The sequence below is a fragment of the Panthera pardus genome, unplaced genomic scaffold, assembly GCF_024362965.1.
Source record: "Panthera pardus isolate Hobbes unplaced genomic scaffold, ASM2436296v1 HiC_scaffold_17, whole genome shotgun sequence".
NCBI lineage: Eukaryota > Metazoa > Chordata > Mammalia > Carnivora > Felidae > Panthera > Panthera pardus.
This window is the reverse complement of record NW_026526732.1, coordinates 34,358,967-34,386,911: the sequence shown is the minus strand read 5'-3', so window position 1 is coordinate 34,386,911 and position 27,945 is coordinate 34,358,967. Positions and strand designations below refer to the sequence as shown.

General features: G+C 39.8%; 1 protein-coding gene across 1 annotated transcript in view; it reads right to left on the bottom strand.

The window, feature by feature from the left end:
* SAMD3 (sterile alpha motif domain containing 3) overlaps positions 1–22,344 on the bottom strand; it is a 56,822-nt gene extending 34,478 nt beyond the window's left edge. Inside the window, exons 1-5 of the mRNA XM_019420628.2 lie at positions 22,246–22,344; positions 21,889–21,988; positions 21,026–21,215; positions 17,588–17,695; positions 238–423 (exon numbers count right to left, since the gene is read on the bottom strand). Of these exons, the coding sequence (XP_019276173.2) occupies positions 238–423; positions 17,588–17,695; positions 21,026–21,215; positions 21,889–21,967 (563 nt within the window). The 5' untranslated portion in view covers positions 21,968–21,988; positions 22,246–22,344. The remainder of the gene's footprint in view (positions 1–237; positions 424–17,587; positions 17,696–21,025; positions 21,216–21,888; positions 21,989–22,245) is intronic.
* Between the last annotated feature and the right edge of the window lie 5,601 nt (positions 22,345–27,945).

Here is a 27,945-nt window from a genome sequence, read left to right as displayed (position 1 = left end):
ACAAGAAGGACATTTTTCACTTCAAGCAGCCCAATTTCCTTCCTATGAGTCCAAATTATACTCACTTTTCTTCCAATCCTTCTGTATAACAATGCAGACATTCAAATATTGGGCAATGTTGGACTTATTACTAATATGTCATCCAAAATCTAAGGAAAATTGGTTCCAAATGAATTCTACTCTACTCCGAAAACAGACCCTCTCCCAGAGCACGAAGTCTGGCCTATTATTACTCACAGTGAGCCTTCCAGATACTTAGTCATGTCGGCCTGGAGAAACTCAATGATCCTTATCCTCATGCTGTGATCGGGACACTTTTGTTCTGCTAACATGCACTTGACATCATAGGGAAACTCTGGTAAAACATACGACTTAGTCCATTGCAATGCTTTATTCCTTGCTAGAACATGTTTCACATTCCTTCTGTTAAATAAAAACACACAGAGTGAAATTCTATTTCAAATAGGTGCAACTTATGAATTCTCTACATCCCAAGAAATGTGGAATTAATCAATCCTTCTCACACCCGTTCATCTATCCACAAATGTCTGGGAGGGCTCATTAGCTATCTCTGTTTTCTTTCCCTTTGCACACACATAAATAATTTGTAGTTCTGGGGGAAAAATATCTTAATAAAATAGACTGTGGAATAAAGCCTAAAGTTGGAAAGAAGATTGAACCACATATCTTGAAGATATGTGATGCATAGCTCAAAATTGAACAAGATACCAACTAAAAGAGAGTAAGCTGTAACTCAGCAAAGCAAGAGGCACACAAATAAAGTCTTGGTGCCTGATTAAGAAAGTTCTTCTAATTAATTTATTCTGTTACTGTTCGTAGTGAAATACAGGATCCACTTAATTTAATTGGTCTTTGGCTACTTTTTAAATCTATTTTTATTTTTTAATTTAATTTTATTTATTTTTTTCTTTTTAGAGAGAGGAAGAGTGAGCTGATGAAAGGGGTAGAGGGGGGGGGGAGAGAGAGAGAGAGAGAGAGAGAGAGAGAGAGAGAGAGAGAATCTAAGCAGGCTCCACACTCAGCACAGAGCCCGACAGGGACTCAGTCCCACAACCTTGGGATTATGACCTGAGCCAAAATCAAGAGTTGGCTGAGGCACCCCAGTCTTTGGCTATTCTAATAAGGTAAGCATAGTTTCTGAATTAAAAGTACATGTCAGATACTTACATTCAGATGAAGTTTTTACAAAAGGCTACAGAAAACTATAGCTACAGAAACCAAATCAAGCTCATCAGTGTTTACCGGGGGCTGCAGGTTGGAGTGGGGACTGACGGCAGAGGGGTGCAAGGGGAGTTACTCAGGGGGATGGAAGTGTTCCAAAATGGACTGTGACAATGACTGTGCACCTGTACAAATGTGCTAGAGTTAACTGAGCTGTATATTTTAAATAGATGAACTTCATGTTATGTAAACGATGCTCCAATAAAGTTATTTATAGAATTAAATATGAGAACCACTTGAAAACCCTAAAGTCAGTAACTGAACATTAAGTGTGTAAAAAGAAGAATCTATAGGAAAATTTCCACACAACTTATCAGGGGCAACAGGCTTGCTTTGGGATGGAAGTGAAGTAGGAGAGGCGAGCCAAGTAGAAGACAAAGAACAGAAGGATTTCCTGAATCAGCCTAAGTAGATTTATTTTCTGGCACGCCCATGGAATCCTTAGCAGTCCAAACAAACTTCTGATGAGTTTTGAAAGGCCGGGCTTCCTTTAGAATGTGAGGTCATATATTATAAAAGTGCATGAGCTATAATGAAGCATGGAGGATAAAGAAAAGAGGAGAAAGCACTCTCCTCTCTTTTCATGATAAGCTCTCTCCTTGTTTCCCCTCTTTGGCAGTCCTGTATCAGTGGTGAAAATATGTCCTGGCAGAAATAAGCACATGGATAATTTAATACTTGATCCAACGCAGCACCAGGCAAATCCCAGATGACATTTGTGCTTCAGCCCAAACTATTTCCAGTATGTTTTTCTCTCATTTCATTCAATCATTTAACCAAAAGTAACTGGGGGAGTGGAGGGGGGGTGTCTATGGTATGCCAATTACTCTTCTATAATCCTGATTTCCTTTCCTATTGTAACAACTTGTTTCTTTTTCCCATGATCTCTCCCTTACCCACTCAGACCAAGAGTGTAAAGTAAGGCAAGTTTTGTTTGCTGTATTTTGTGCCTTCCCTAAGTTTTTAAAAGGTGCTGTAACTGTGCAGGTGTTAAACTTGGTTTCAGTACATTCTATCTCCTTTGCCCCAGGAGTTTCTGGTAGTTAAAGTAGCTGCATGACATCTTTGGGCTTTTCAGGTTGCGATCTCTTGTTTAGTACTGCATCAGAGGGTAGCTTCAGGATTCCAATGCTAGCAGATAAGGCTTGCTACAATTTTTACCTTCTTGTTCTATATATTTTTTTCTATATGTCTCTTTTCTTCAAAATAAGGGTAGGGACTATATACCACGGTATTATTTTTGTCAAATGCCCTAATTGTCGCTAGGTATATGCAAGCTCTACCAAAGCTAGGTATTACATCTTGCTTTTAATAGCATTCTTAGGCAAAATCAGAGGCATCATTTTGTTTTCTTTACATTGAAGCGATTTAACAAGGTATTCTGGAAGTGAGGGGAACACAAGTTATGCGATCTAATACAAATCCAGACAAGTATTACACAAGTAAAGGGACTCATCAGAAATTTAAAATACACTCTAGGGGCACCTGGGTGGCTCAGTCGGTTAAGCGTCTGACTCTTGGTTTCGGCTCAGGTCATGATCCTGTGGTTCATGGGATTGAGCTCTGAGTTGGGCTCTGGGCTGATAGCGTCAGCCCAGACACTCTCTCTCCCTGTCTCTGCCCCTCCCTCACTTGTGTGTGAGTGCGCAAGTGTGTGTCTCTCTCTCTCAAATTAAGTAAATAAACATTTTTATAAAATAAAAAGAAAAAAGAAAAACACACTTTAATTTAGAAGCAGATAATGGCACAATCGTTTCCCATTCATAAAATGATATTTTCATTGAACCAAAAAAAAAAAATCTTTACTGTGAGGTTAAGATTATTCGTAATATCTTTATTGAGGCAGAGTTGAGCAGAATACCGGTGGAAGTCACCCTAAAGCAAGTGCAAAGAGCAGAAAGCAATCCCAAACTGAGCGGACACTAATACTTCTATCCCCACCTCAGTGCTAGGGCTTGTCAACAAAACACCACAAAACAAAAGACCTCTGATCCAACGGATCTCAATCCTGGGTATGCAATAAAATCAACTGAAAAGCTTATAAGACTTTTAAGACAATGTTAGTGGCTAGGATTGATCCCAGTCTAAGTGAATCAAAGTCTATTGCACTAAAGAGTTTATATGTAGAGTTTATTTTGTAATAAAAAAACTTCCAATTAAGTCGACACATTTGATAAATGGCAATATCATCACTGCAATATGCATTAATTTTAAAAAATTATGAAATGAGGTTCTCATGAAAGAAAGTTCATTGGTTTTGAAATGTTGTTTAACTTTGGGGTGAAAAATCATCTAATTTTGCAGACAGTAGGGGGCTCACCTATGGGAAGGAAGATAGCTGTATTAAGAACAGGTCAAGTTGAGCTCCAGCTCTCTAAGGAAAAATTTCAATGCACAGAAGACAGAGACTGAGCCTTGGAAGTGAGCAAAAAAGGCGTATGTGTTATCCGGGGACAGGGACCATTTCTTTTATCTCCAATATATATAATTTTGCTTAGTAGAGTTAATGCACAACGACTTTGATGGGAGGATGAATGTGGTCAACTGAAAGGAGTGGTTATCTGAGCAGGGCTGAATTCACTTTGGTCTCAACAATATATCTAACCTTTCAGCGGTTCCTCACTGCATTTGCTACCCTGGTAATTCAACTCACCATTTATGCTCCCAATATGTCCCTCATATCACTCCCATCATGCCTTTCCTTAATCTCTTGCACATTAACCTCCTCCCAATCTCTTTATTAAGACTGCCTCCTTGAAAATTGATAATGATTTCCTAATTTACAAATTCAGGACCTTCAGGCAATGGCTTTTTCAAGATCTTTCTAACCACATGTAGTATAATTGACCACTTTTTCACAGTCCTGTTTTCGTTCTCATTTTCCTATACGCTATTTTACTTGCTTCCCCTCTTCCCGTTTCTCCAAGAACTCAATAATCTCTTCCATGCTTTGCCCTCCACCTCCAGCAACTTGTACATTATTCATTTCATACTCAACATGTCCAAAATGATTTATAATCTTTTCATTTCAAAACCAGTTTTCCATTTACTGTAGACTGAATTGTGTCTCTCCCACCAACATTCATACAATTGAAGCCCTAATTCCCAATGACGCTGTGGTGAGAGGACTTTTATAGAAATAATTAAGGTTAAATGAGCCCCTGTTATATAGGATTAGTGTTCTTATAAGAAGAGACATCAGGGAGCACACTCTCTTTCTCCATCATATTGGCCATTTGCAAGCCGGGAAGACAGCTCTCACCAGAAATTGGCTGACACCTTGATCTTGGACTTTCCAGCCTCCAGAATGTAAGAAACAAATTTGGTTTTTAAACCACCCAGTCTATTTAATTATGGCAGCTGAGCTAAGACACCATTCCAATTTCCATGTTTCTTTCATTGTATCGCTTTCTCTTAGCAGCTCAGACTTAACACTTCACTGTCTTTTTCATCTCAATTCTTTACATCTGGGTATCATGAAAATTTCCCTATATCTTATCTCTTGTATTTGCCTACTTCTCTCCATTGTTCATGTTACTACATTTACCCAGGCATTCAAATGTGGGCTACTTCAGCAATTGACCAGCAGAGTTCTGCTTCTGGAATGGCCTAATTAGCTCACACTGAACCGGCTATCCCTCAAATAATAACTATTAGCACTAGACAAAATACAAAAGCAAATAAACAAGAAAACAAAAATGAATTGAAAACACTGGCAAGTAAAAAAAAAAAACAGGCAGATTCTGAAGAGGAGTCTACACTTGGAAAAAAAAAGAAGACATGGAATGAATTTCCTTTTTATGACTTTTGGCCTGAAGGCAGGCCTCAGGCAGTGCTGCTAAAACTCTAAGAGCAAACCCACCATCTTTCTGGACTGCTGAATTAGTGGGCAGAGTTTGGGCAACCTCATCTCTGGAAAGGGAGAGGAGAGTCTCAGAAAGGAAACATCTAATGAGAGGGAACTACAAATTCTGTGTCTAAACGGTCCAAATCTCTGGCTGATCTGGAACCACACATGTGCATAGCTCCATTGCAAATAAGAGAACTAAACTTGGATTTGAGCCGATCCCCAAGAGACAGTTTTATTTTTATTTTTTTTTTTTTTCAACGTTTTTTATTTATTTTTGGGACAGAGAGAGACAGAGCATGAACGGGGGGAGGGGCAGAGAGAGAGGGAGACACAGAATTGGAAACAGGCTCCAGGCTCCGAGCCATCAGCCCAGAGCCTGACGCGGGGCTCGAACTCACGGACCGCGAGATCGTGACCTGGCTGAAGTCGGACGCTTAACCGACTGCGCCACCCAGGCGCCCCATCTTTTTTTTTTTTTTTTTTTTTTTTTTTTTTTTCCCCAAGAGACAGTTTTAAATGTGAGCCCAACAAATTTTGTTGTTTTGCTAAAACAAACTAACCAACAATCAACACTCTTCAGGTGAATAAGCCAGAATCAAGAGTCTCCACAGTGTAACATTCACAATGTCTAGGATATAATCCAAAATTATGTGACATAAACAAAGTCCCAGAAAAGTGTGACTCATTTTCAAGAGTAAATGCAATTAACAGAGTATGATGTTGAGATAATCCAGATGTTGATGAGGACCTTAAAATAGCTAGCATAACAATGTTCAATGACTTAGAGGAAAATGTGCTTGAATGATTTAAATAGTAGGACATTTTAGCAGTGAAATAGAAATTATTAAAAAGAACCAAACAGAAATTTTAGAAGAGGAAATTACAAAATTTGAAATAAAAAAAATGTACTAGCTAGGATTAACAGTAGAACGGAGGTTATATATTATATACTCCCTATATAGAGTGAGCTTGAAGGCAGAACAGTAGAAATAATCCAGTCCAAAAAACATAAGGAGAAAATAGATTGAAAAAAAATACGGTAATAGTTCACTTTTTAAATTCCATGTTGCCATATTTTATCCCCTTAGTCATAAAACATTCTCCTTTTGACCTTCTATCTAATTTTACATAAACACTGATATCGTCATGTCAATCTGTAGAAGAGCCAGAAAGAGCTGGCTAATGACTTCCAAGTGCTCTTTGACCCAAGACATAACCCAGGTACCCAGTACATTAAACCAGTCTTGATTGACACGGTAACTATGCCCAAGAAAAAGAAGCAACTCAAGTTCTAGGCCCCTGGATCCTGGTCTGATTGAATGACCATATCAAACTATGCCAATTCATACCTGCCTATCTGAGGTCAGGACACCTTAAGAAAGCTGTCAATGAGGGTATTCAAAAGTAACATCTCTCTGTAGCTTGCCAGGCTCCTGGGTTCCTATGGAGAAGCCCTTCCTAGGACTCAGTTGCCCTGCCATGATAATAAAGCGGATACCCAGGACTACTGTCTCTAGAGAGAAGACAAACAAGATGTATAAACACAAAACAGAGCTGGACAAGAAACATATTGCATGGACAGTGGACTGTTGCTGGCCTCCTACGTTTGTCCTAATCATATAACAAATTTTGCCTTAATTTGATGAACACTTGGGCTACCACTTCAACTGTTATCTTTTGGAGCAGTTTATTCTGAAGAAACACTCACTGGTTACCTGTCTTTGTTGCTATGACTGGAATCTACAGAGGAGCTCAGCTGTCTCTGGGTTTACGTGATCTGATAACTGTACATCATGTGATGTGATCTGATAACTGCACATCACGTATAAGCCACATGCAGTCCAAACACTCAAGAATCTAACATTTCTAGGGACTATTCCCAATGTGTTAAGGAATTTAAAAAAACCTCAGGTATTGAAAGATTGCTGGGATTAGACAGAAGCCACTGTGGAAGTTTCAGTGCAAATCTACAAGTCCCATAGTTTAAAGACCAAGTGTATGGGAAAGCTGAAACTTTGCCTGTGATACCTGACTGTACTAGATGTTTTGCCTTTTGTGATTCATCATGTGAACTTCACCCTTTTCCCAGTTGTTATAGGCATGATAATCTTCCTTTTTCCTTACAAGGTAACCCACATGTTAAGTGACACGGGTGATTCAGGATTCTCCTGTCCCTAGCCATCATGCACTATGCATTGAACACGGTAGATAGGCCATCAGGGACCCAATGTGCTGTGTTTATCTCTTCGACCAAGAGCATCTCCAGTATCTGGTCTTGCTGAGAATAGTCCTATTTCTAAGGGCAGCCTGAGCCGGGCCTATTCTTAAATTATCAGCCCTGTGGGTTCCTGGAACTCTCCAAGAAGAGGAAAATAACTGTGATTTATTAACATATTTGAATGTAAAAAATGTATGTTTTGAAGGAAAAACCTGGAACTATTCCCTGCAATAAAAACCCCATTTACAGCCATTGAGTGTTGGCAGCTATTTTATCCCCATGAAAGCAGACACTCTTGCTTTAGGGAGACTGTAAACTCTTGAACCTCCAGACCAAAAAGTGTCAGCATTTCTTTGTGAATTAAAACATCTCAAGAGTCCAAAGCTTTTGCTTCCAATTTAGTGGACTCTCATTTTAAAAGAAATTTTCCATTCTCCCTTTACTTATCTCCACAAATAAAGCAGGTGATAAGGTTTTTAGATTCTATAAACAAAAGCAAAATTCATGGTGTGTAACTTCTTAACATCCCAAATTTGAATTCATCATACTTAATACTTAGGACAATTCATAACATGGCCCAATTTTGTGCTATCTTATTATCAGCTATTATCCCATGTGAATTCTCAGATCCAGCCAAAAATCAAGCCTTCTATATTTTCAGAACACACTATACATGTATCAGTAGTTGCTTCTTTCACCCAGAAATCCCTAAGCTTTCCTCATACTCCTAGGCTCATCTTAAGCACTTCTGGTGAACTCTCCTCCATTCTCCTGGCTCTCAGGTGGTCTCCCTTATCTGAATCCCCCACATGGCCTCGTCCAATGTTGGCCCCATGGGTACTCAACTAAGTCTTGCCTCCTCATCTGTTTTGATTTCCCTATGAATTTGCTGAGTGGAACAGTTTGTAACAAAAATGTAAAAGATTTAGGAACGTTTGAAAGAGATACAAAATATTAAATGTAATATTCTATGACAGATAAAGACGGTCTTTAGTTCCATACATTTTTGTTTTCACACATAAAATCGCCATCTTTCCAGAAGGAGAGTTCTGTTATATTAAAAACAGCCCCCCTACCTCAAAGGAACCATTGACTAGCAAGGCATCAAGCCAATGTGCCAGCAAAAAGAAGTGCCACATCACTAAGTCCTTATGTTTGAGATATGCAAACCAGTGGGACCCAAATGCTAGAGAGGCAGATCTGGGATTGGAGTGGAGTCTTCTGTATGCACAAAAGGTATCCAAGAATTAGACTGGCTGGGGAGAATTGCAAAATGATCAATGTCCTCTCCTCCCCCACCCCCCAGGTAAGCCTCCCAAAAAGGAACTTTCTCAGTGTCTCACCAAGCTTCAGCTGCATCCCATGTGGGTTCGCTACAGAACCAGGGGCAGACTTCCCATCACACTCATCTGAATCCTGGTTGACTTTTGGAGCCATAGTCATTTCATGTATCATCCCTGCTATCTTAAACTTCAGAGAACAAATGGCACCTTTCTCCAGGAGCATCTATTTAGAGATAATCTACTACTTCAGGGACTGTGATGCTTTTCCAATTTTATAAAATAGTATAGCTTTCTGGTCCTCCAGAAAAAAGAACCAAGGACAACTGGATCACGTGGCTGTGAAGAATGGCCATTCAGGCCAAAGGGCTTGGTCTTCACATCTGAAGTAGCACAGGGGTAGTACTGCCATCATGGGAAGAGAAAGTTGTGACAATTGCAATGCTTTCCAGGGACTGGACTGAAAGATTGTGTCCCACAAACCATTTTATTTTGAGATCTCATTTTCATTTTCTTCTTCTCCTCACCCAAACTTACAGACTTTATCCACTGAGAATGGTATAGATTGGCAAGCCCTGTGTTACATGATCAACTCTGAAACTAAATGCATGTAACCACAGCAACATCTAAAAGCTTAAATGTTTTTGGAACATAGAAGAAGAGGGAGGAAGCTATAGCAGCTTAGATATCTGTTTAAAGAAACTGCTATCACTTTAGCCTAGAAAAGAAAAGGATGTTACAATATATATCTTCAAAATAGTGATCAAATTTGACCTAACTACAAGTTAAACAGAAATATTGCTCTGTGTTCTATGCCAGTACTCTGGCAATTGCCCACTTTACTTTACCTAGGCAAGACTTTCCCCTGCTAAGAACACAAGATGAACAAAAAGTTTGGCAAAACTCTCTAAAGAGGCACATGCCAATGAGCAAAGTGAGACGCCACCTCTGAAAACAGTGAACAGTGTCACTGCAAGACATACATGGACTGTGACGGAAATGTTCTTTTGTTGCCGGAACTGATGGTACCTACCACTAATTCAGAAAAAGCTTGCTCCACACGCTCAGCATTTTGATGTTTGCTTTTAATTTATGTGTTATAGTGGCGGGCTTTCACGTCTGCCATTTAATCCGTGAGTCTTCCAGAAGAATTTAGTTTCTGAAGTGCATGTGTGAACACATACTCAGATACAAAAAGGGGGTAGAGATGTGAATGGCATCAGCCATGTGCTGTAGTGTAGACACACTCCTCTCAAATTCTCCCTGTCTTTGGCTGCCAGTGTGAGTGTCAAAGACCCAGGAGCCTTTGGGGCCTTGACTAATCACAAAAAGAAGCCAATATAAATAATTAGTTTATGTCTTCCTATTATCCAATTCCTCTTGGTATTGGCAGCCCTACAAAAATCCAGGAACTTCTAGCTTATACTTTCAATATTTATGCTTACTAGCATGATAGTCACGAAAACCATAAATAGGTCTCAGAACTATCATGCGTGAGTCCCGTTTTCATTTTTGTTCCTCTTTCATACATAAGCAAAATTAATGAGACATTACCTACTTAGTTGTTGCAAAATGGTTCAGTACTACTATTTTGTAGTTTAGAAGTGTCAAAATATGATCACTTAGGATTGAGTGGATCCAGGGCAGCTTTTTAAAAAATCCACCTTCATACGACTAGACCTTTGGATCCGGACCTCCCAGAGAACAATATATGTCATGTCCTTAGAGCATCTTTTTTTGGGGTGGGGGGGGGGGGGGCGGTGTGCAGAGTAGTGTGCAAATTTCACTCCTCAAATCTGATCAGAGTGCTTGTTTCGTGTGCCTCTTGGGCAAGACCTTTAGTGACTTGGTCTTCTCCCAGCAGCCCTGTTCACCTGCTCATCTAGCCTGGGGTTGACCAATTCCTCTACTATGGGAGCTTCATAAAGATCACAGTTTTACATTTGTAAGGATTCAGGTAACCTGATTTGTCACTGTCACAGTAGTTCAGGGCATTCGGTGGCTCACTGAGGAATGTAGACAATTCTGAACAAAGATAGTGAGTCCCTCTCTTTGACAGGCTGTGTTATTGAACTGGCGTTCAGGCTCACTCCCATCAGGTGTGTACTTCCATGTAATGTTAATATGTAAAGTAGTAAGAAGCAGCTCTGGACTTATCTATTTTTCTTCACTCCATTGAATTCTATTGAATAAACTGGTAAGTATCTCCTTCACAATGCAATTCTGCCATAATTTGGATATGGCATCACCATTATTTCAGGCTCTGAAATACAAGGAAAAACTTACCACCTAGCAAGACTCTTCCCTCCACCTGCATTAATTAATCAAGTCCTCTTGATTTTCTATTTAAATATCATTTTCTCTATTACCACTGTCTTAGTTTGGACCTTCACCATCTCTTGCTTAAACTTCACCCTAGCATCTTCCTTCTTTCATGCTTCTCCAGTCCCTTCTCTATATCACTACCTCAATACATGATGAAGCACCCCTGTAGTCCATAGCACTAGTTTTCAATTCTCATTATATATTAGAATTGTGTGTGTAACTTTAAAAAATACTGATGCACAGGTCCCACCCTGTCTTTGTTTGGGCTGCTGTCACAAATTAGACTGGGCGGCTTGAACAACAAACATTTATGTCTCCCAGCTCAGGAGGCTGGAAGTGTGAAATCAGGGTGCTGGCACAGCTCGGTTCTTGGTGATTTCCCTTTTCCTGGTTTACAGAAAGCAGTCTTCTTGTCTTGTCCTCACATGATGGAAGGAGAGCCAGCAAGTTCTCTGGCCTCTTCTTACAAGAGCACTAATCCCATCTACGAGATGGAATTCACCTTCATGACCTAACTGCCTCCCAAAGCCCCACTTCCAAATACTATCACATTGGGATTGGAGTTTCAGCATATGAAATGTGGGGGGACACAAACATTTAGCCTCTTGTACATCACCAGAAATTCTTCTTTTTTTTTCTTTTTTTAGAGAGAGACAGAGCAAGCAGGGGAGGGGCAGAGACCAAGGAGAGAGAGAATCCCAAGCAGACTCTGTGCTGTCAGCATGAAGCCCAAATGGGGCTTGAACTCACCAACTGTAAAATGATGACCTAAGCTGAAACTAAGAGTCAGACGCTTAGCCTACTGAGCCACGTAGGCGCCCCAAATCGTCACCAGAAATTCTTGTTGGTCTAGTGCTTTGCTACTCAAGAGTGGCTCTTCGCACTGGCATTCCCTGGAAACTTATTGGAAATGCTGACTCTCAGGCCCCACTCCTGACCTATTAAATCAGAATCTGCATTTTAACAAAACGCCCAGGTGATTTTCAAGTACAGAAGAGCTTGAGAAGCAGTGGTCTAGGGCGCTGATATATTTTGCTTAAATCTTGCAGGTGAACCTAATATACAGTTGCTCTGTTCATGGACACAGCCCGGAGCCTCCTTACCTCTTGAATGGCACCTCTTACCATCTCCACCAACTCCATTGTCTCCACTGCTACCTCTCACTGTCCAAAACTACCGACTCCACAGAAGTCCCTATACGATTTCAGGTGTTTGTACCTTGGTGCGTGCTGTTTGCTTTGCTCTGAATGTCCTTTTCCTTTCCTGCCCTATTTTCCTTTAGATAAGTTTCTAGTCAGCGTCCAAAATCCCCACAGAGGGCTTCTCCATACTCACTTCCCTGGAAGTCCTATTTCTCCCTCTTTTGTGCTATTTCTGTACCCTGTGAATTTCTACTTCTCCATCCCTTTCCCAATATTGCAGTTATTAGCTTCCATATCTCTTGCCTACTAGACTCGGAGGTCCCCTACGTAAGGACTAAATTGCCCTCCACCTCACCCACAGTCTACCTAACACCTAGCTCATGATGCATATTCAGTAACTTTTGGACTGAACGAAGAGGGAAAAAAGATTAGAACTCAAGCTTACTTTAGCTCTCTAAAGACTTCACATTAGATTTAACGGGAATGCGCAGGAGTCGGAGAATTATTTATCAGTGTGACAGCCCAATTTCCCCTGATTCTGTAGTTCTTGTTTGGCTGGGCCCACAGATATCCTCCACTGAAGGAAACTCACCAAGTTCTAGCTTAGTGAGCCAGTATCCCTCGCTTCATTTGAGTCTCTGCTCCAGCATCACCTGGTCAAAGTCAAAAGACTTCCCTGAAAGTGCTATCTGAGATAGAACGTTCCTGAATACACGCGTGCGCACACACACGCACACACACTCACGCCACTCACTCTCTATCCACCCCTCCCTTTCCTTTGTATTATTGGTCTCCATAGCACTTAAATATATTATAATGTAGTGTCACATTTTTTTTTTTTTACTTTTCTTCTCCATTAGACTGTGGGATGGGAGGTTTGGTCTGCTTTGTTCACTACTGTATCCTCAGTGCCTAAACAAAGTACCTGGCACAGAGATATTTACATATGAAATGAACGCTGGCTTAGCTAAGAAATCTTTAAGTCCGTATTTCCTAAGGTGTTTTTTGTAACATTAACAGATGTTGCACGGAGAAAGAATTCTGGGTCAAACAAAGCGAAATGAGTTTTCTGTCTATAGGACTCCTCATAGCATTTACTGTCTCAGTGCACTGTGGGAGTCTCCAATTAAGGACTAAAGTTAGAATGTAATACTTAGAAAGCACAGATGCTTTACGTACAGATTATATATACCTTGTGGTGGGAGATGGTGCGATCCTGCATTTCCCTCTGAAGGGTCCTTGCTCCACTGACGTGGGACAATTTATCACCTGTTGCCTTTGGTGCGCTTCATTGAACCTCCTTTTTTTTTTGCTCACTGGATAAGAGGCACATATGACCGTGGCGTCCTTATCTGAGCTGAATGATAGAGCCGACGGACGACACATCAAGTGTGGACCCACTGCCATTTGCTTTACTGAGCTTAGGCAGATGGGTAAGATCACTGAGCATTTCCAAGGAAATGTAGACCAAGGAAAAAATCATTAAGATGATTTTTAAATACGCTTGAAACCATGACTAATTTATAATTATGCCCTAAGGGAGAAGCAAGACATCTGCACACATATGCTTAAAGTTTAAGCAAAGTGTTTTTAAAGTAACATTTAAGAAACCTCTACCTCTTTATTTGATTTCATGCCTTATTAAGTACTAAAAGGGAAGCAAATTGTACAAATGAAAAACAAAGGATGGCATTGAAAAAAAAACTCTTTCCAAAGGGTCACGAGCACATCTAAGATGGATCCTCATAATCCTTTCCTTACATCAAAGACGCGCATTTAAGCAATTCAGGCAAGAGCGTGGTATCGCCTATCACCAGAAAAACCTGCACTACGTCACCGCACCCTAGTATTTCCCTGGGACACACACATCTCTATTAGAGACTTAGCCAAGGTCAGGTGAACAGCTTGACTCTGGAGCCTTCTTTTTCTTCTTGTTTGCAAATAATCTGAGTGGAAAGCACGTGTTCACAGAAAAAATATCACAAGAATGACAGCCACCTTGTACGGTGTGTTAATAGATGCCAGGTACTTGAATATGTCATCCCATTTGGACCTCACGAACTACACGTGCAGGTGGATGTGCCCACCCTCTGTTGTGCCGAGACCACCTGGCAAGCAAGTGGAGGCAGGATTCTAGAGCAGGTGCATGCCCAAAGTGGGCACTTGTTCCACTGTCCCTCCCTGTCTCTTAAAAGCACGTGGCTTCACGAAAGCCTTCGAGCCAAACAATGTAAGCTTTCTAGCCTGTTATGTGTAAGTGGCTTATAAACTCCTGGAGTTGAACCCTGTGCAAAAGTCAGCATATTTAGTATGAATTGTATCAAGAGATCGCAAAAGAAATTGACGTTATTCAAACATTTATCCTGCCCCACGAAGATACATGCAGTCTTTCACTGGATCATACACACCCTCAGTTCAATTTAAAAACTCCTACGTAGACTCTGCGTGCCAAGGACTGTGCCAGCGCTGTTTATAACGACAAATAAGGCATGGTCTTTGCCCAGAAGGTGCTTTCAGTCTAATGAGAGAATAAAGACTTTAAAGCGACCAGTTCCGTTAACTACTTTTAAAAGTCAAGCAAGAGACACATAGAGGATACTACACAGATGCAGGGCTCTTTGCCCGGCCTGGAATAACAAAATGGAAGGTTCTTCTAAAAGAGGGATTTTGAGCAGAATCTTCAAAGATGAGCAGGTAGGGAAGGGAAGGGAACAACACAGCCTGATACAAAAGCCATGCAACAGCCCTTAATCAACCCCTGTTGAATGAATAACATGCTAGGCAGATGGGCAGGAGGAAGGGATCAAGGGTGGCTCCCTTGATATGGAGCTGGATGATGGAGCCCCTGTCTGAGATAGGCTGTGGGAAGGGAGAAAATCTGTGCCATGCCAGGCACGGCTCTAGATAAAGGGCAGAACTGGAGTGAAAATATTTAAACTAGGTACATTGTCTTTAATCTGTCTCTACCCACAACACAACTGATTGCCCAAGAGGAGACAGCTGATCCATGCTGGACCCCTTAGTTTCTCTTCCCTGGATACCGAACTAAGCAACACTGAAAGACTGAATCAGTTGACTAGGATAACCTGAGCTGTTTTCAGGGAGAATTTAATGTGGAGTCAGTGCTATGGCAAGGTAGTCATATGCCAGCCAGTCTGCACACAGCAGAGCAGCCATGAGTAGTAGGATAAATCCACCCTCCTAGGGAGAAGCAAGGGAATGAGGCAGACAAGGAAAGCAGAACAGAGACAGAGATGGCCATCGCATGGCTCCGTGAGAACAAGGACAGCTTCCTCCAGGCCCAGAGAATTTACATGTTTTGCCTTTGTGTGTTGTGAAATGTTTTTATTACAATAAACTCCCCTTGTCTTATGTTAGTTTGAGTGGATTTGTGTCTCTTGCACTCAAATACATACTAAGGCAGGGGACACGAGTTCATTTTTTGAACATATGTAACTCTGAGGTGCTTGTGGATAGTGAGGGGCAGTCACATAGCTTAGGAGACACTTACTGATTACAGAGAAAGGTCTAGGAATATTGGCTCTGGTTTCCAAACCCTCCTATTTCTTTCCATTTCTCAGTCAGGTCTGTTTCTTTCTCCCCCTTGCCGAGTTCTATGAAGAATGAGAATTACCATGAGGCCCAGGAAGTTTTCCTTTGACCAACCGTGTGAAAAAAATGCAATAATCATCGTGCCCTGCAGGTATCACAGAACCATTATGAGGATGAAATGTCACGAGAAGGCCTAGAAAAAGAGAAAAGACCTACAGAACCCATAAAAGGTTGTGTCCTCACCTCCCACTGGCAGCAAGTAGGGAGAGAAAAGTCCTATGGCAAGTGGCAATACTACCTGGAACAGTGCTCCCGGAGCGGTGATTGTGCTCCACTGAGTATTTCCCATGTGTTTCCACAGTGCTCAGCACTTGGCAGGCTTTATCCATGGTTAGATGATGGTTCTCACAAAAGTACCATGAAGAAAGTATTATTGTTATTATTCCCATCGTGCAGATTTGGATACTGATTCACCGTGGTACTAGGGTCACACTACTGGGTCTAATCATCTCTCCTCTTCTGTCTACTCACACCTGAACAGTTATAGAAGGGACTGGCTGCTGCTTTTGGGGGCTAAAGCTAACGGAAGGAGTAGTTGAGAACTCATGGCTTAGTCCATACACCCAGAGCCACATCAAAGGAAAGCCCTTGAAATCAACAAGCACCCATGAGCAGAAAGCAGGAGAATGAAGCCACCTTTAAAATGGATTTACATCTTCTGAACCATAGGAAGACCATCGGGACTAAGTCTCACCTAGGTCATTGCCTTCCACCTTCTTGTTCACCACCCCAGACAGGAGGCGATGGGCCCTAACGCTGAGAGATCTTCAGGAGCTGGGGTCTCTGTGCCCAGGGATGGGATGCAAGGTTGAAGACAGTGAAGAAGGAAAGAGGACAGAGAGGGCACCCCAGATCCGAGACCCATTTTGCAAGCACTCCTGATCAAAGGTGCAGCTTTTTCCTGCCTTTGAGGAATTACTGGGACCCGGGCACCTGAGGTCTGAGGCTGCAGCCCTTCGTCCCCTGAGGTCCTGTCCTGATGGCCCTAGATCCTGCCTGAGGTGAGAATAGCATATTAGGGAAAACTCTCCAGAAGCCTCTTGACTTCTCTAAATCTTTTTATTGATTTACAAAAAAGAGAGACTAACGACCACCCTGCAAGACTGCTGTGGACTAAAGAAGTTAGTAATGTAAAAGTTTTGTGAAAACTATAAAGGGCCACACCCCGGCTTGATTATTGCCTAATTATTCTCCTACGCAAGTTGACATCTTCTCCCTTCAGTGACAGTACATTTAAAGGAAAACATTTGCTGGTCGGTGGCTGAAAACCATATGCATCACGACTAGTGCATGAACCACATAGACCAGGAACCGGAAATGCTGTATAGGCTGTCATGACTTTTGCACCACATCTTACCTGCAACTGCCCCCAGAACTATGTCTGACTTTCATATTCCTGGGTCTAGTTCTCTAGGTCTATAGTTTCCCTTTGTTCCAACGTAGCCCATATATTGAAATACACTACCACATAAAATCCAACGTAGGAATAAAAGGAAGTGTTTACCAAAGCAGTGTCTCCATCAAGAGCAGTAAAGTTAAAAACAACCACAACTACAAAATTCAGAGCCAAAACAAAGACTCCACAAAAGGCATATGCTAGAGGACACGGTTCACTAAATAAATTCTGTTTTCGTGGCTATTGCCAATCACCCCAGTTTATGACAGAGAAATCTTCTTTCTCCTCAACATGTACTTGAAAGATGCTTGGTATCATCTCAAAACTTCACTTTTTCAATATAAAGATCATAAATTTTCATCGTCACCTTTTACCAAATCTCTTCATCACTTGATAAAAGATTCCCTTGCAGCAAAACGAAAAGTTTCCACTTTCGAAATACATCTAAACAGATGAAATCTCAAAATATAAAGACAAATATTATCATTTGGCTTTAAAATGTTTAGAAATTAGCAACCCCACCTCTGCTTCAGTACTCTTTGGTCAATTACTCCATTATCAAGGTTTTCAGCTGGATAGAAAGATGGTGTGTGCTTCCCACGGTTGGCTGGGCTAGAGGACTGTTCATCCCTGTCACCAAGAAAGAAGAGTTGGGTTAGGAGCTGTTCAACGGGAGCCACAACCACTGGATCTCATGGCAGCTCGGAGGGTAGAAGACAGCCCATAACGACACCATAATCTGTGTCCACCTCCAAGCTCCACGTTAGGGGTATGACTAAGAGAACGGAAAAAAATAAAAAATTAAAGTAACACGGGAGCACTGGAGTCATCTCACGCAGTGGTTCATATGTGCCAGGAGGCAGGCTGACACCACTTCACAATGCTTTTCTCATCAACTGGTCATATTTATAAATAGTGTTACAGCAATCTAGTCCTCTTTGAAATGATGGTGATAACTGAACATATCCTTACGGGTTAATATCCTTAGCCTGCAAAAAAAAAAAAAAAAGTGATTAACTCCATCCGATTGCTTCTCCACTCTCTGCCATTTTGGGAGATCGCGTACTATCTGTGAAATGTAACACCTTTCAAACCACAGTCCACTAACTCCCTCCCTTTATGGGTGATACAACTGAAGCCCAGAAGGAAAAGCAAGTTGCTCACCACCACAAGCTACTGAATAGCAGAGCCGGGAGCTGAGCTCGGTTTTCAAACTTTCCGGCGGCCTGTGATTCTTCTACCAGCTCCAACAAGAACAACAACCAAAGAGCAACTGTAAATACTCCTACCTAGTACATATTCCTATGATTTGCTCACATCTAAATAGGATGCCAAATATCCTTTCCAGATGTGGCCTACAAATACTGTTCAACATAACATACTAGACAACCATCAGCCACTAAAAGAAATCTGCACTCACATCGAAACCCATCTGCAATCTCCAATATAGAATGCCACTATAGACTCTTCAGAAGGAGTCTTAAGCATTATTCATTCTGCCCACTTCATTTTGCAGTTGAATCTAAAAAAAGCCAAGCATGTTTATAGCAGCACTCTCAACAATAGTCAAATTATGGGAAGAGCCTAAATGTCCATCAACCGATGAATGGATAAAGAAATTGTGGTTTATATACACAATGGAATACTACGTGGCAATGAGAAAGAATGAAATCTGGCCTTTTGTAGCAACGTGGATGGAACTGGAAAGAGTGTTATGCTAAGTGAAATAAGTCATACAGAGAAAGACAGACACCATATGTTTTCACTCTTATGTGGATCCTGAGAAACTTAACAGAAGACCATGGGGGAGGGGAAGGAAAAAAAAGTTAGAGAGGGAGGGAGCCAAACTATAAGAGATTCTTAAAAACTGAAAACAAACTGAGGCTTGATGGGGGGTGGGAGGGAGGGGAGGGTGGGTGATGGGTATTGAGGAGGGCACCTGTTGGGATGAGCACTGGGTGTTGTATGGAAACCAATTTGACAATAAATTTCATATTAAAAAAGTAATCTTTACTCCAAAAAAATTAAAATTAAAATTAAAAAAGCCAAGCAAATCTCCAAGGTTAGAGGAGTAGCTATCATCAGAAGAGAGGTCTGAAATCAAGTGTTTTGATACCCAGCTTTAGGGTTCTTTCTACTGCACCAAGTTCCTTTCTTTATTTGGCACTTCCTGAAAGGGTTTAATTAAATAGCATATTCTCATGCCACTCTTCATTATCATGATTCCCATGTGATAATACATTTGTCAAATGACAACATATTTGACAATAACCAAATATAGCCAATAAGCGTTTAAACCAAATATAACCAATAATCCCACCAGCAACTGTGGTTTTGTACCAGATTAATTTAACCAATCCTTAAAGTGAATAAGCTACTTCCTGGGTAGAGTGAAAAGCCCCCACTCAAAAATCCCTGGACTACCAGTGTTCCAAGTCTTGGCAATATTTGAAACTGGCTTCCTTAACCAGGTTAACAAAGAAATGAGACTATTTGAAGGAGGAAAGATTTTCTCAAAGCTTAGGTTACAACCAACATCATCAGTGAGTTAACATGAAGGTAGGTACTGAATTACTTTTCACAACCTACAGAAGAAGCAACAGGAGTATCAACATTTAACTTAATGCAAGGCAGTGGTAGAACCAGGAATTAAGCCCAGATTTCCTGGAAGTCCTGCTAGTTCTCATTTACTAGAGAACACTGTAAACTGATTTGCAGTGGAAACCAGGCTGTCTGTTTTCTTCCAAGCTGTGCCTAAAGCAATATCAAGATTCCAGTCAACTGAAGGGAACTTCCAGCTCAAAAGTCCAACTCATCCAAGAATGCTGGGAATTACTTTGAGAGCTGTTTGAGGTTCACACCCACGCTTTGCTGGAAAGGAATAGAAGCATACAATGGGAACTTCATCAAAAGTCACATATTGTGAGTGTGATTTTACATAGATATGTCAAAAGAACATTTAAGAGAAATCTTTCAAATAAATCAGGTGGTAGAATCTTCAGGCTGATCGTGGACCATTCCTTCAAGACTACCTTTTCCCCTCCATGTTCCAAATAACCAAATATTCTAGAAATAAAGTTACTTAGGCCACGTCTCCCTAACATTGCATTCCCTATCAAAGAACAAGACAGGAATACATATTATTATAGATACGATCTGAAAAACTAAAGACATAGAATGGTATTCATCAACATCATAATCTTCTGTTAAAAATTAATGAATAATTATTTAATACTAGAAACTGCAAAAAGTCTCAAAATATGGGGAAAAAAAAAACAAGTCAGAATGCTTGAAATGATCCTGGGGCGTAGATTTGTAAAGTGAACATCTTAATTTTGTAATTCCTGCTATCATTCCTTTTCACTGCATTAGTCAGTGATAAAAACAAACAAACAAACAAACAAACAAAACCATCCCTGAACCTCAAAGGCACCACAATTTTTTCTACATGATTTTTGTGGGATGTGATCTTAGCATTTAGCATTCTAGGGAGAAATTAGAAAACTCATTGTGGCAAGAGTCTTTAGCAAATTATACCGTGCAAGCCTCTAGAGGAGATTATAAATTAGTCACAATAAGAAATCCTTGGCAAAGGAAAAGCAAAGGAACAGTAAGAGATACCTTTCCCCAAACCTGATTTTAAGACCCAAGCTTCAGGAGCCCATTCACACTCGTGCTGTATGGACACTTCAACCACCTGCTACAGAGCCTTCTGTATAGGAACGCCCGGTTTACAGGACTTCCCTAACAACTGGAATCAGTGTTTAAAAGTGGCGCATTAAAAAAAAAAAAGTATCTTGATTCATAAAACTTTGCGAAAGTGTCCTTGATGCAGATATTAGAAATACTGTACACACCATCTAGCTGAAAATGGTCCCAGTTTTCAGAGTTTTAAACCCCAAACGTTGTGCTTGGGGAAAGCACAGCCTCAACACGAAGGTCATTCAGGACCAGACTTACGGTGAGACAGCTTTTGCTCGCTGGAGAGGGGCTGTTTCTCTAGGGCTTCCAGGGGGCTCCAGTCTTTGACTCTTCTGCTTATATTTTCTAATTAAATCCATCAGAACAGCCTGGTGCCCAATTTTCTTTACCAGTTGCTGAACCATCCGATCATTAAGTGCTAGAAGAGCAGCCCCACTTATTTCTTCCTCTGGGAAAAAGAAAAAAAAATGTTTCTGCACGCTTGCCGGGTAAAGCATTGTAATAACACACAGCACTCTGAACGAGCAAAATTGTATCTGGGGTTAAAAGGATCCTCTAAACCTGTCCTCTGCAGTTACAAAATTCTCTCTATTTTTACAAAGATAGAACGCTGATACCGCATCATTCCCACTTGCTCTCTGCTCCTAAGAAAGTCTCAGAACATGGAGTCGCGATAACACTTTTTACTTCCACATTAAGGCCTGCCCCTTCCAATTTCTCTGTAACAGGCATTGTTTTTATAAGGAAAAAAAAAAATCTTCTCAGAGAATCATTCTTACTAGTACCACCCAGGCAATATCCAAAACTTGTAAATCCCACACCAAACAGAACACATGCTGCATTAAAGATACAAGCAGTTGCCAAATGCATATATCAAATATGTATTTTAACTCTTAATACTTTGTTTTATTTGAGCTCTTTTTGAAATACTACATTCTCCTCTGGCTGCTAGGTCAAATGCAAACTCTACCACGGTCAGTAGAAAAAGGAAAATTCCCTACTGCAAGGACTCCACACCCCCATTCACATGCATTAGGCAACGAGAGTAATTAGCAGTTAATAGAGGACACTCAATATTTCGGCTGCTGTGTTAAGATTTTTTCAAAGTGTAAACAACTCACCTTGAAACCTACGAACTAGCTCTCCTAAGTTTTTCTCCACCAACCAACTGCAGACCTGATCAACTGACCAAGTTTCCATTGCTGTGTCCTGTAAATACACCTGTAGAATAAAAGGTCAGAGAAGGATTCTTCAGTTTTTCTCTGATTGTTGTTCTTTTATTTTTATTTTGCTTTCCAATCAGCTCTCTAATCTCAGCTCCTCCCTCTGCCAGACTATTAAACTCTCAATACTAAGCTTCTTGAAAATTACTCTTTTCCGAATACACATCTAAAAGCTACTAATAAAACAAATACTCTCTTAAAAAAATGAGACCGGTTTGAACCTATTTCCTAGTCTCATTTCTCAAATTTCTTCACCTTCTCCTACTTTTTTTCCACAGGCATCCCTCAGCTTTACTAACAGACAGCCAAAGCCGTACAATGGTACCCAATCCTGTACCATTAACACCCAGGTTTCTTCACAAAGAAAAGAAAGGTGTGAAATTCACCACTACTAGGCTCATAAGGAAGTGGTTGACATTTACAAAAGGGGTGGGCAGGGGAGGCAGGGAGGAAGGGAGGAAGGAGCAGATAAAAGCCTGACAAGATTCTTAGCAAACCAAGATTGTTTAACCCCTTGATGTTCCCAGCTAGGAAAGAGAGCTAGCTTGTTGTGTTTCTGAGGACTTTGTTTTAGCAGGAGGAGGAAGTAGAAGCCAGATTTCTCAGAAGAATCTGAATGTCTCTTTCCTTCCTTCCATTAATACTCTTCTATATTCTATTCAGTGCTAGAACTTTATGCTTGGTAAGATAACTAGGAAAAATGAGCACATTGATTGAAAACTTAAAAAAAAATTGTGTTGGGCAAATTCCAAAGTGGGAAAATAACTAAGTGCTTTAATAATCAGAAATGAGTGTGTGCATACAAAGTTTGCAAGTTATGTTCCTTTACTGTTCAGTTATTTTTACAGGCCACTATTCTTCTGCAACTGTTTAGGAAACCTCCTAAAAGTATAGCAATTTCAATAATTTTTAAAATTTCTCTTCACAGCTCATTCCCTGTGTTTTATAATTCAATCCAAATTACTTTAAATGGACTGGGGAGGAACTGAAAAAACTTAAAACTTTTCATCTTTTAACATTACTTCCTATTTTAACTCTTGATCTAAATGAGGTAGGTGTTCAGTAAGACCCTGGCTCTTCTATAAAGACAGGACAAAGCTTCTCTTAGAGAAATTGGAGCCTTAAGGAAAGATAGAAATTTTTATTAGATCGTGCATGTAAATTTTATCGCTAGAAGTTCTCAAAATTGTTATTATTGTATTTTTCATGTTTGTGCATTTGAATCAGTTATAATTTCCAACATCGCAGTTAGCATGGTGGAAAGGGAAAACATGTTTACCTTTCATACTCCGCACAATCTGAAAAGGTAACAGCCTTCAAAATCCATTTCCTAGAAGACAAGTCCACTACAAAGTAATAAGCATTCACAAACACCAAGCTGCAAAGCCGAAAACAAGGGTTAAATATAGAAGGACGTCTTGCTGAATTACAGCAGTGGATTTAATTTGCTAAGACAACAGTAGCCACAAAGCTCCTCCCCTAGGCTAAGCAGCAGTAGCTCCGTGTGAAAAGTCATTATTTGAGAGACTCTGGTGTAAATTAAAAATCACACCTTCTTGTCACACTTCTGACTTCCTTGTGAAGAGTAAGACTTAAAAAAAAAAATAGAAAAGGAAAGGAAAAAACCCACAATTCTCTAAACTCCAAGATTAAAAGATATGCCAAGCAGAAGGCACTGTCCATTGAATGGCTATCAATGGAAAAAAAAAAAAAAAAGGAAAATAAACTAAGTACTTGGAAATCTTCTCATATGTGTAAATTCCCCGATATTTACCTAATTCTACCTCTGGGAAAAACGAAACAGTTCTCAAATTATAATCTCTTATGTACATCCTCAGATTAAAGTATAGTTTTTGATCCTTAGTTTTTCTAAAGATTTAAGAAAATAATATCTCTTTGGCAACAATGTAACATCTTTAAGTAGCAACCTTGCAACTTCTTCTCACATAAACAATGGATGTATTATTTATGATCTTAGACATCATAAGGGAATAGAAGATACGTCAAGTGAGAAAATATGTATCCAGCCGCTTTACTGCGTATCCAGCAGTTTCAGAAACATCTGAAAAAATTTCATAATGTGAGGCAAGTATGATCACTAAATATTTTAAGGCACGATAATAAAGAAAGAGTAAGACATTATGTGTGAGTACTCTGGTCAAACCATTTTCATTATTCGATTAGATTATACTTTAATAAAATAAATTTCCATTAAATATTACAGGATCACATCTAATTAAAGCCAGGAAGAGGTAAGCTAAAGCAACCTAAGGGCAAGTTTTATTTAATAAATTTGTTAAAGCTCCAAAGGAAGATAGTGCAAACTGCCGTGAATATTGTGGTCAAGAGTGATGTGGCATATAACAGCATCAACCACAAATAAGCACTTTTAAAGAAAATATGAAAACGTTTCATTTTTCTTGCCGTTTGCACTCTTCCTTTTATTTTCCCAGAGGCCCAGAGCTGAGGCAATAAAAAGATTTTTTGAATGTTTTTTTAAGTTTTATTTATTTATTTTGTGTGTGTGAGAGACAGAGCACGCATGAGCTGGGGAGGGGCAGAGAAAGAGGGAGAGAGAGAATCCCAAACAGGCTTCGAGCTGTCAGCACTGACCCTGATGCGGACTCAATCCCACGAATCGGGAGATCATGAGCTGAGCCGCGATCAAGAGTTAGACGCTTAAACGACTGAGCCACCCAGGTGCCTCCATAAAAGGATTTTTAAAAGCTTTGCTGGTGGCCTAAGTCCTCTCCTGGATCAACATCTCATACTGCTCTGGCAAAGAACATCTCTTACTGTGGCTGTACTTGAAGGAACAAGCCATTTAGCAAAAAATCAGATCCCGTTCATGAAAAAGAAGGAAGGTGGAGGAACAAAAACAGGTATATGGCAGTCACCTGGGGCAGTGTCCAGGCAACTCCGTCAGTGGAGCGTTGCTATGGCATGAAGAAATGACACCACTGAACTCCAGTGAAGCAGAACGTCTCATCCACTCTGTGCCATTGTTCATTCCAGCCATCTCCAGACCAGAAGGTATGAAAACTGGAATAGTCAACTGCAATCATAGCCTGCCTTAGTCATCAAAATGGTTACTGCCTAGAGAGCTCAGAGCGGGGTGAACGGTGATAAAGAAGTGAGAAGCCCCACCAAGAACAAGAACATAAGACGTGTCTGTAAGCAGAATAGAATCGAGAGCCAATTATGATAGTGCCGTGAAAAGCATTATAGGCTAGATTTCCCCACTCTCTGGAAATGGATTGAATGAATCTTAATTTGGAATCTGAACAAAAAGTACAGTTTAGATGGTGAAGGAGGCAGAGAAGGTGGAATCAATAGAATACACTACAAGTAAATAGCCAAAACAAGTCATGTCTTGGGACCTGTGAGTGGACAACACATGGAAAGAAATAATAGCAGGCAAGGTCTGAAAGATCACTGGAGAGCTGGGAATACTGAGTTCTCAGTTTACAGGTATACTTAAACTTGAGGAAGTCATTGACTTGGTTGTATATTCCTGAACCAAAAGCAAGAGCCAGGCGCTTAACCGACTAATTCACCCAGGCGCCCCTCCACTACTGTGCTTCTACATTTATTGTAATTTTATAGGAATTTTGAATATCGGGGAATGTGAATCTTTTGCCAAGAATTTCTATCTCTTTCTGCCCACTTGTCCTTCCAGATAAACACTAGTACCATAGTTAAGTAAAAACATATGACAGTGTTTGAACATTGATTGGAATTCATAAATTAATTCTGAAAGAACTGACATTTTCAGACTAGCCAGTGCTTTCAGTTACAAGGTAACAGCTTCTGTTACAAGTTAACAGCCAGAGCTCACAGTTTGCATCTCTAGCAAGAACCCAGAAGATCACAGTCTGTGTTGCTGACCCATTAGCTCTGACAGTCAACTAGGCAGAAGCAAGGATAAACCATAAATTTGACCCAAAGACCAAAAGACCTGGGTGTTTGTGACTCAAAAGTCCCCAAAGTGCGGGGATTCTGACTTATTGCTATGTTTTCATTAGTTTGATTAACCTCCCAGATAAATTGCTCTTAAATAATTAAATATAAAACTTAAATAAAATAGAATTATAATAATCTAAAGTAGGATTATAAAATAAAAATAAAAGATAGATTTGGCTACCAAAAAGTAAAAATGTTATGTATACATATATAATATATAATTATAAGGAATATAATGTTTCTATGGAAGTGTCGAATCACTAAATTGTACACCAATATTACACTGTATGTTAACCAACTGAAATTTAAATAAAAACATTAAAAAAAAGTTAAATACGCCAATACAAAATAGGAATGGGCAACTAATGGGCAAAATTTTAAATAATTAAAAACCTAAAAATACTCAACATTCTTACAATAAAAATGATTAAGTTTAATTTTAATTTACTCTACTGGACAAGGTAAAAATTAAGAAAAAAAAAGATTAGCAAGAGTGTGAGATCTAACTTTCTCATACATATTGCTCAGGGAAGTATAAATTGCTACAACTAATTCTGTTGTATTATTCCCATTTTACAGATGAAACTGCTGAAGTCATTTATAGACGTAATGTATAGAAGTAATTCGCCTTAAAGTCCCATAGCTTGTAAATGGAAAGAGTGGCTTTGAATCCCAATTTCTCCAACCTTAAGGCTACTAAGATAAATAAAAAATCATCAAAATACTCCTACATTTTGACCCCAAAATTACATTTCTAAGAATTTACCCTGAGGACATTACCAGAAAAGAGGACAAAGATGGGCACCCTGGCAATAGCAAGAATAGCAAAGAAATTGGACATACTAAGTTTCCAGAAATAGGATTGACTACTGAATTATGGTAACTTGTATTTAAAATGGGATACTATGCAGTAATTAAAGATCATGTTTTAGAGAAATAACAATACAGAGAAAGTCATGAAATATAATTAAGTGAATGTAAGTTTATAATGCAATATAATATATATAAGTATATAATATCATATATAAATTATAATATAATTTATAATAATATAATACTAGGAACTATGAAGTAAAAATATAACTAAATATACAGGTAGCTCAAAGACTGGGAAAATGTGTACCAAAAGGTAAAAGTGGTTTCCTCGGTTTGATGGAATTAATGCATTTTGTTTTCTAATTTATTACTCTCAACATTTTCTCAATGAAGAATTTTTCTTTTATTATCAGGAGAGTTAGGGTTTTAAAAATAAAAAAATGATATACCCATGTAAGTCTGTATGTAAGTGTATGTGCACAGTGACATCTCCTTGAATATGTTTAATTCCTTATTAACATTTTTGTAACTCCTAGAAGAAATTATACTGATCAGAAAAACACTTGCCATAGCAAGTTTCAGGCAGAGATGATAACACACAGAGTAGAATTTAGGTGTTGATTCAAAAGTCAAGGAGATTCAAGGTGTTGATTCAAAAGTCAAAGCTTTGTGTCTAAGAAAGCCCTCACGGGTGGGGGAGGAGCCTGGGTGGCTCAGTGGGTTAAGCATGGGACTTCTGCTCAAGACCTCACTGGTTGTGGGTTTCAGCCCTGCTCCAGGCTCTGCAGCTCAGAGTCTGGGGCCTGCTTCCGATTGTGCCTCCATCTCTCTGCCCCGCCCCCTCTCAATCTCTGTCTCGCTCTCTCTCAAATATATATAAACATTAAAAATAAATAAATAAATAAATAAGTAAATAAAAATGCAAAGTCCTCGTGGGTTGGGGCTTTTGGTTTCTTGGTAAGTACATTCTGGAAGGAAAATGCACAAACCTTTATTGAGCATAGACACTGGCGTAGTGAACTATTTATTACATAGTTCAATGTGCATGTGATAGCACAGGTGAGAATTGCTTGTTTTGTAGTTCTGAATGAGGGCAAGGTCTTCTGTGACTAAAATATTGTGGTTATTAGACTGTTTCTTCAGAGCCACTCATCTGTTAGAGCACATGACAGCGAA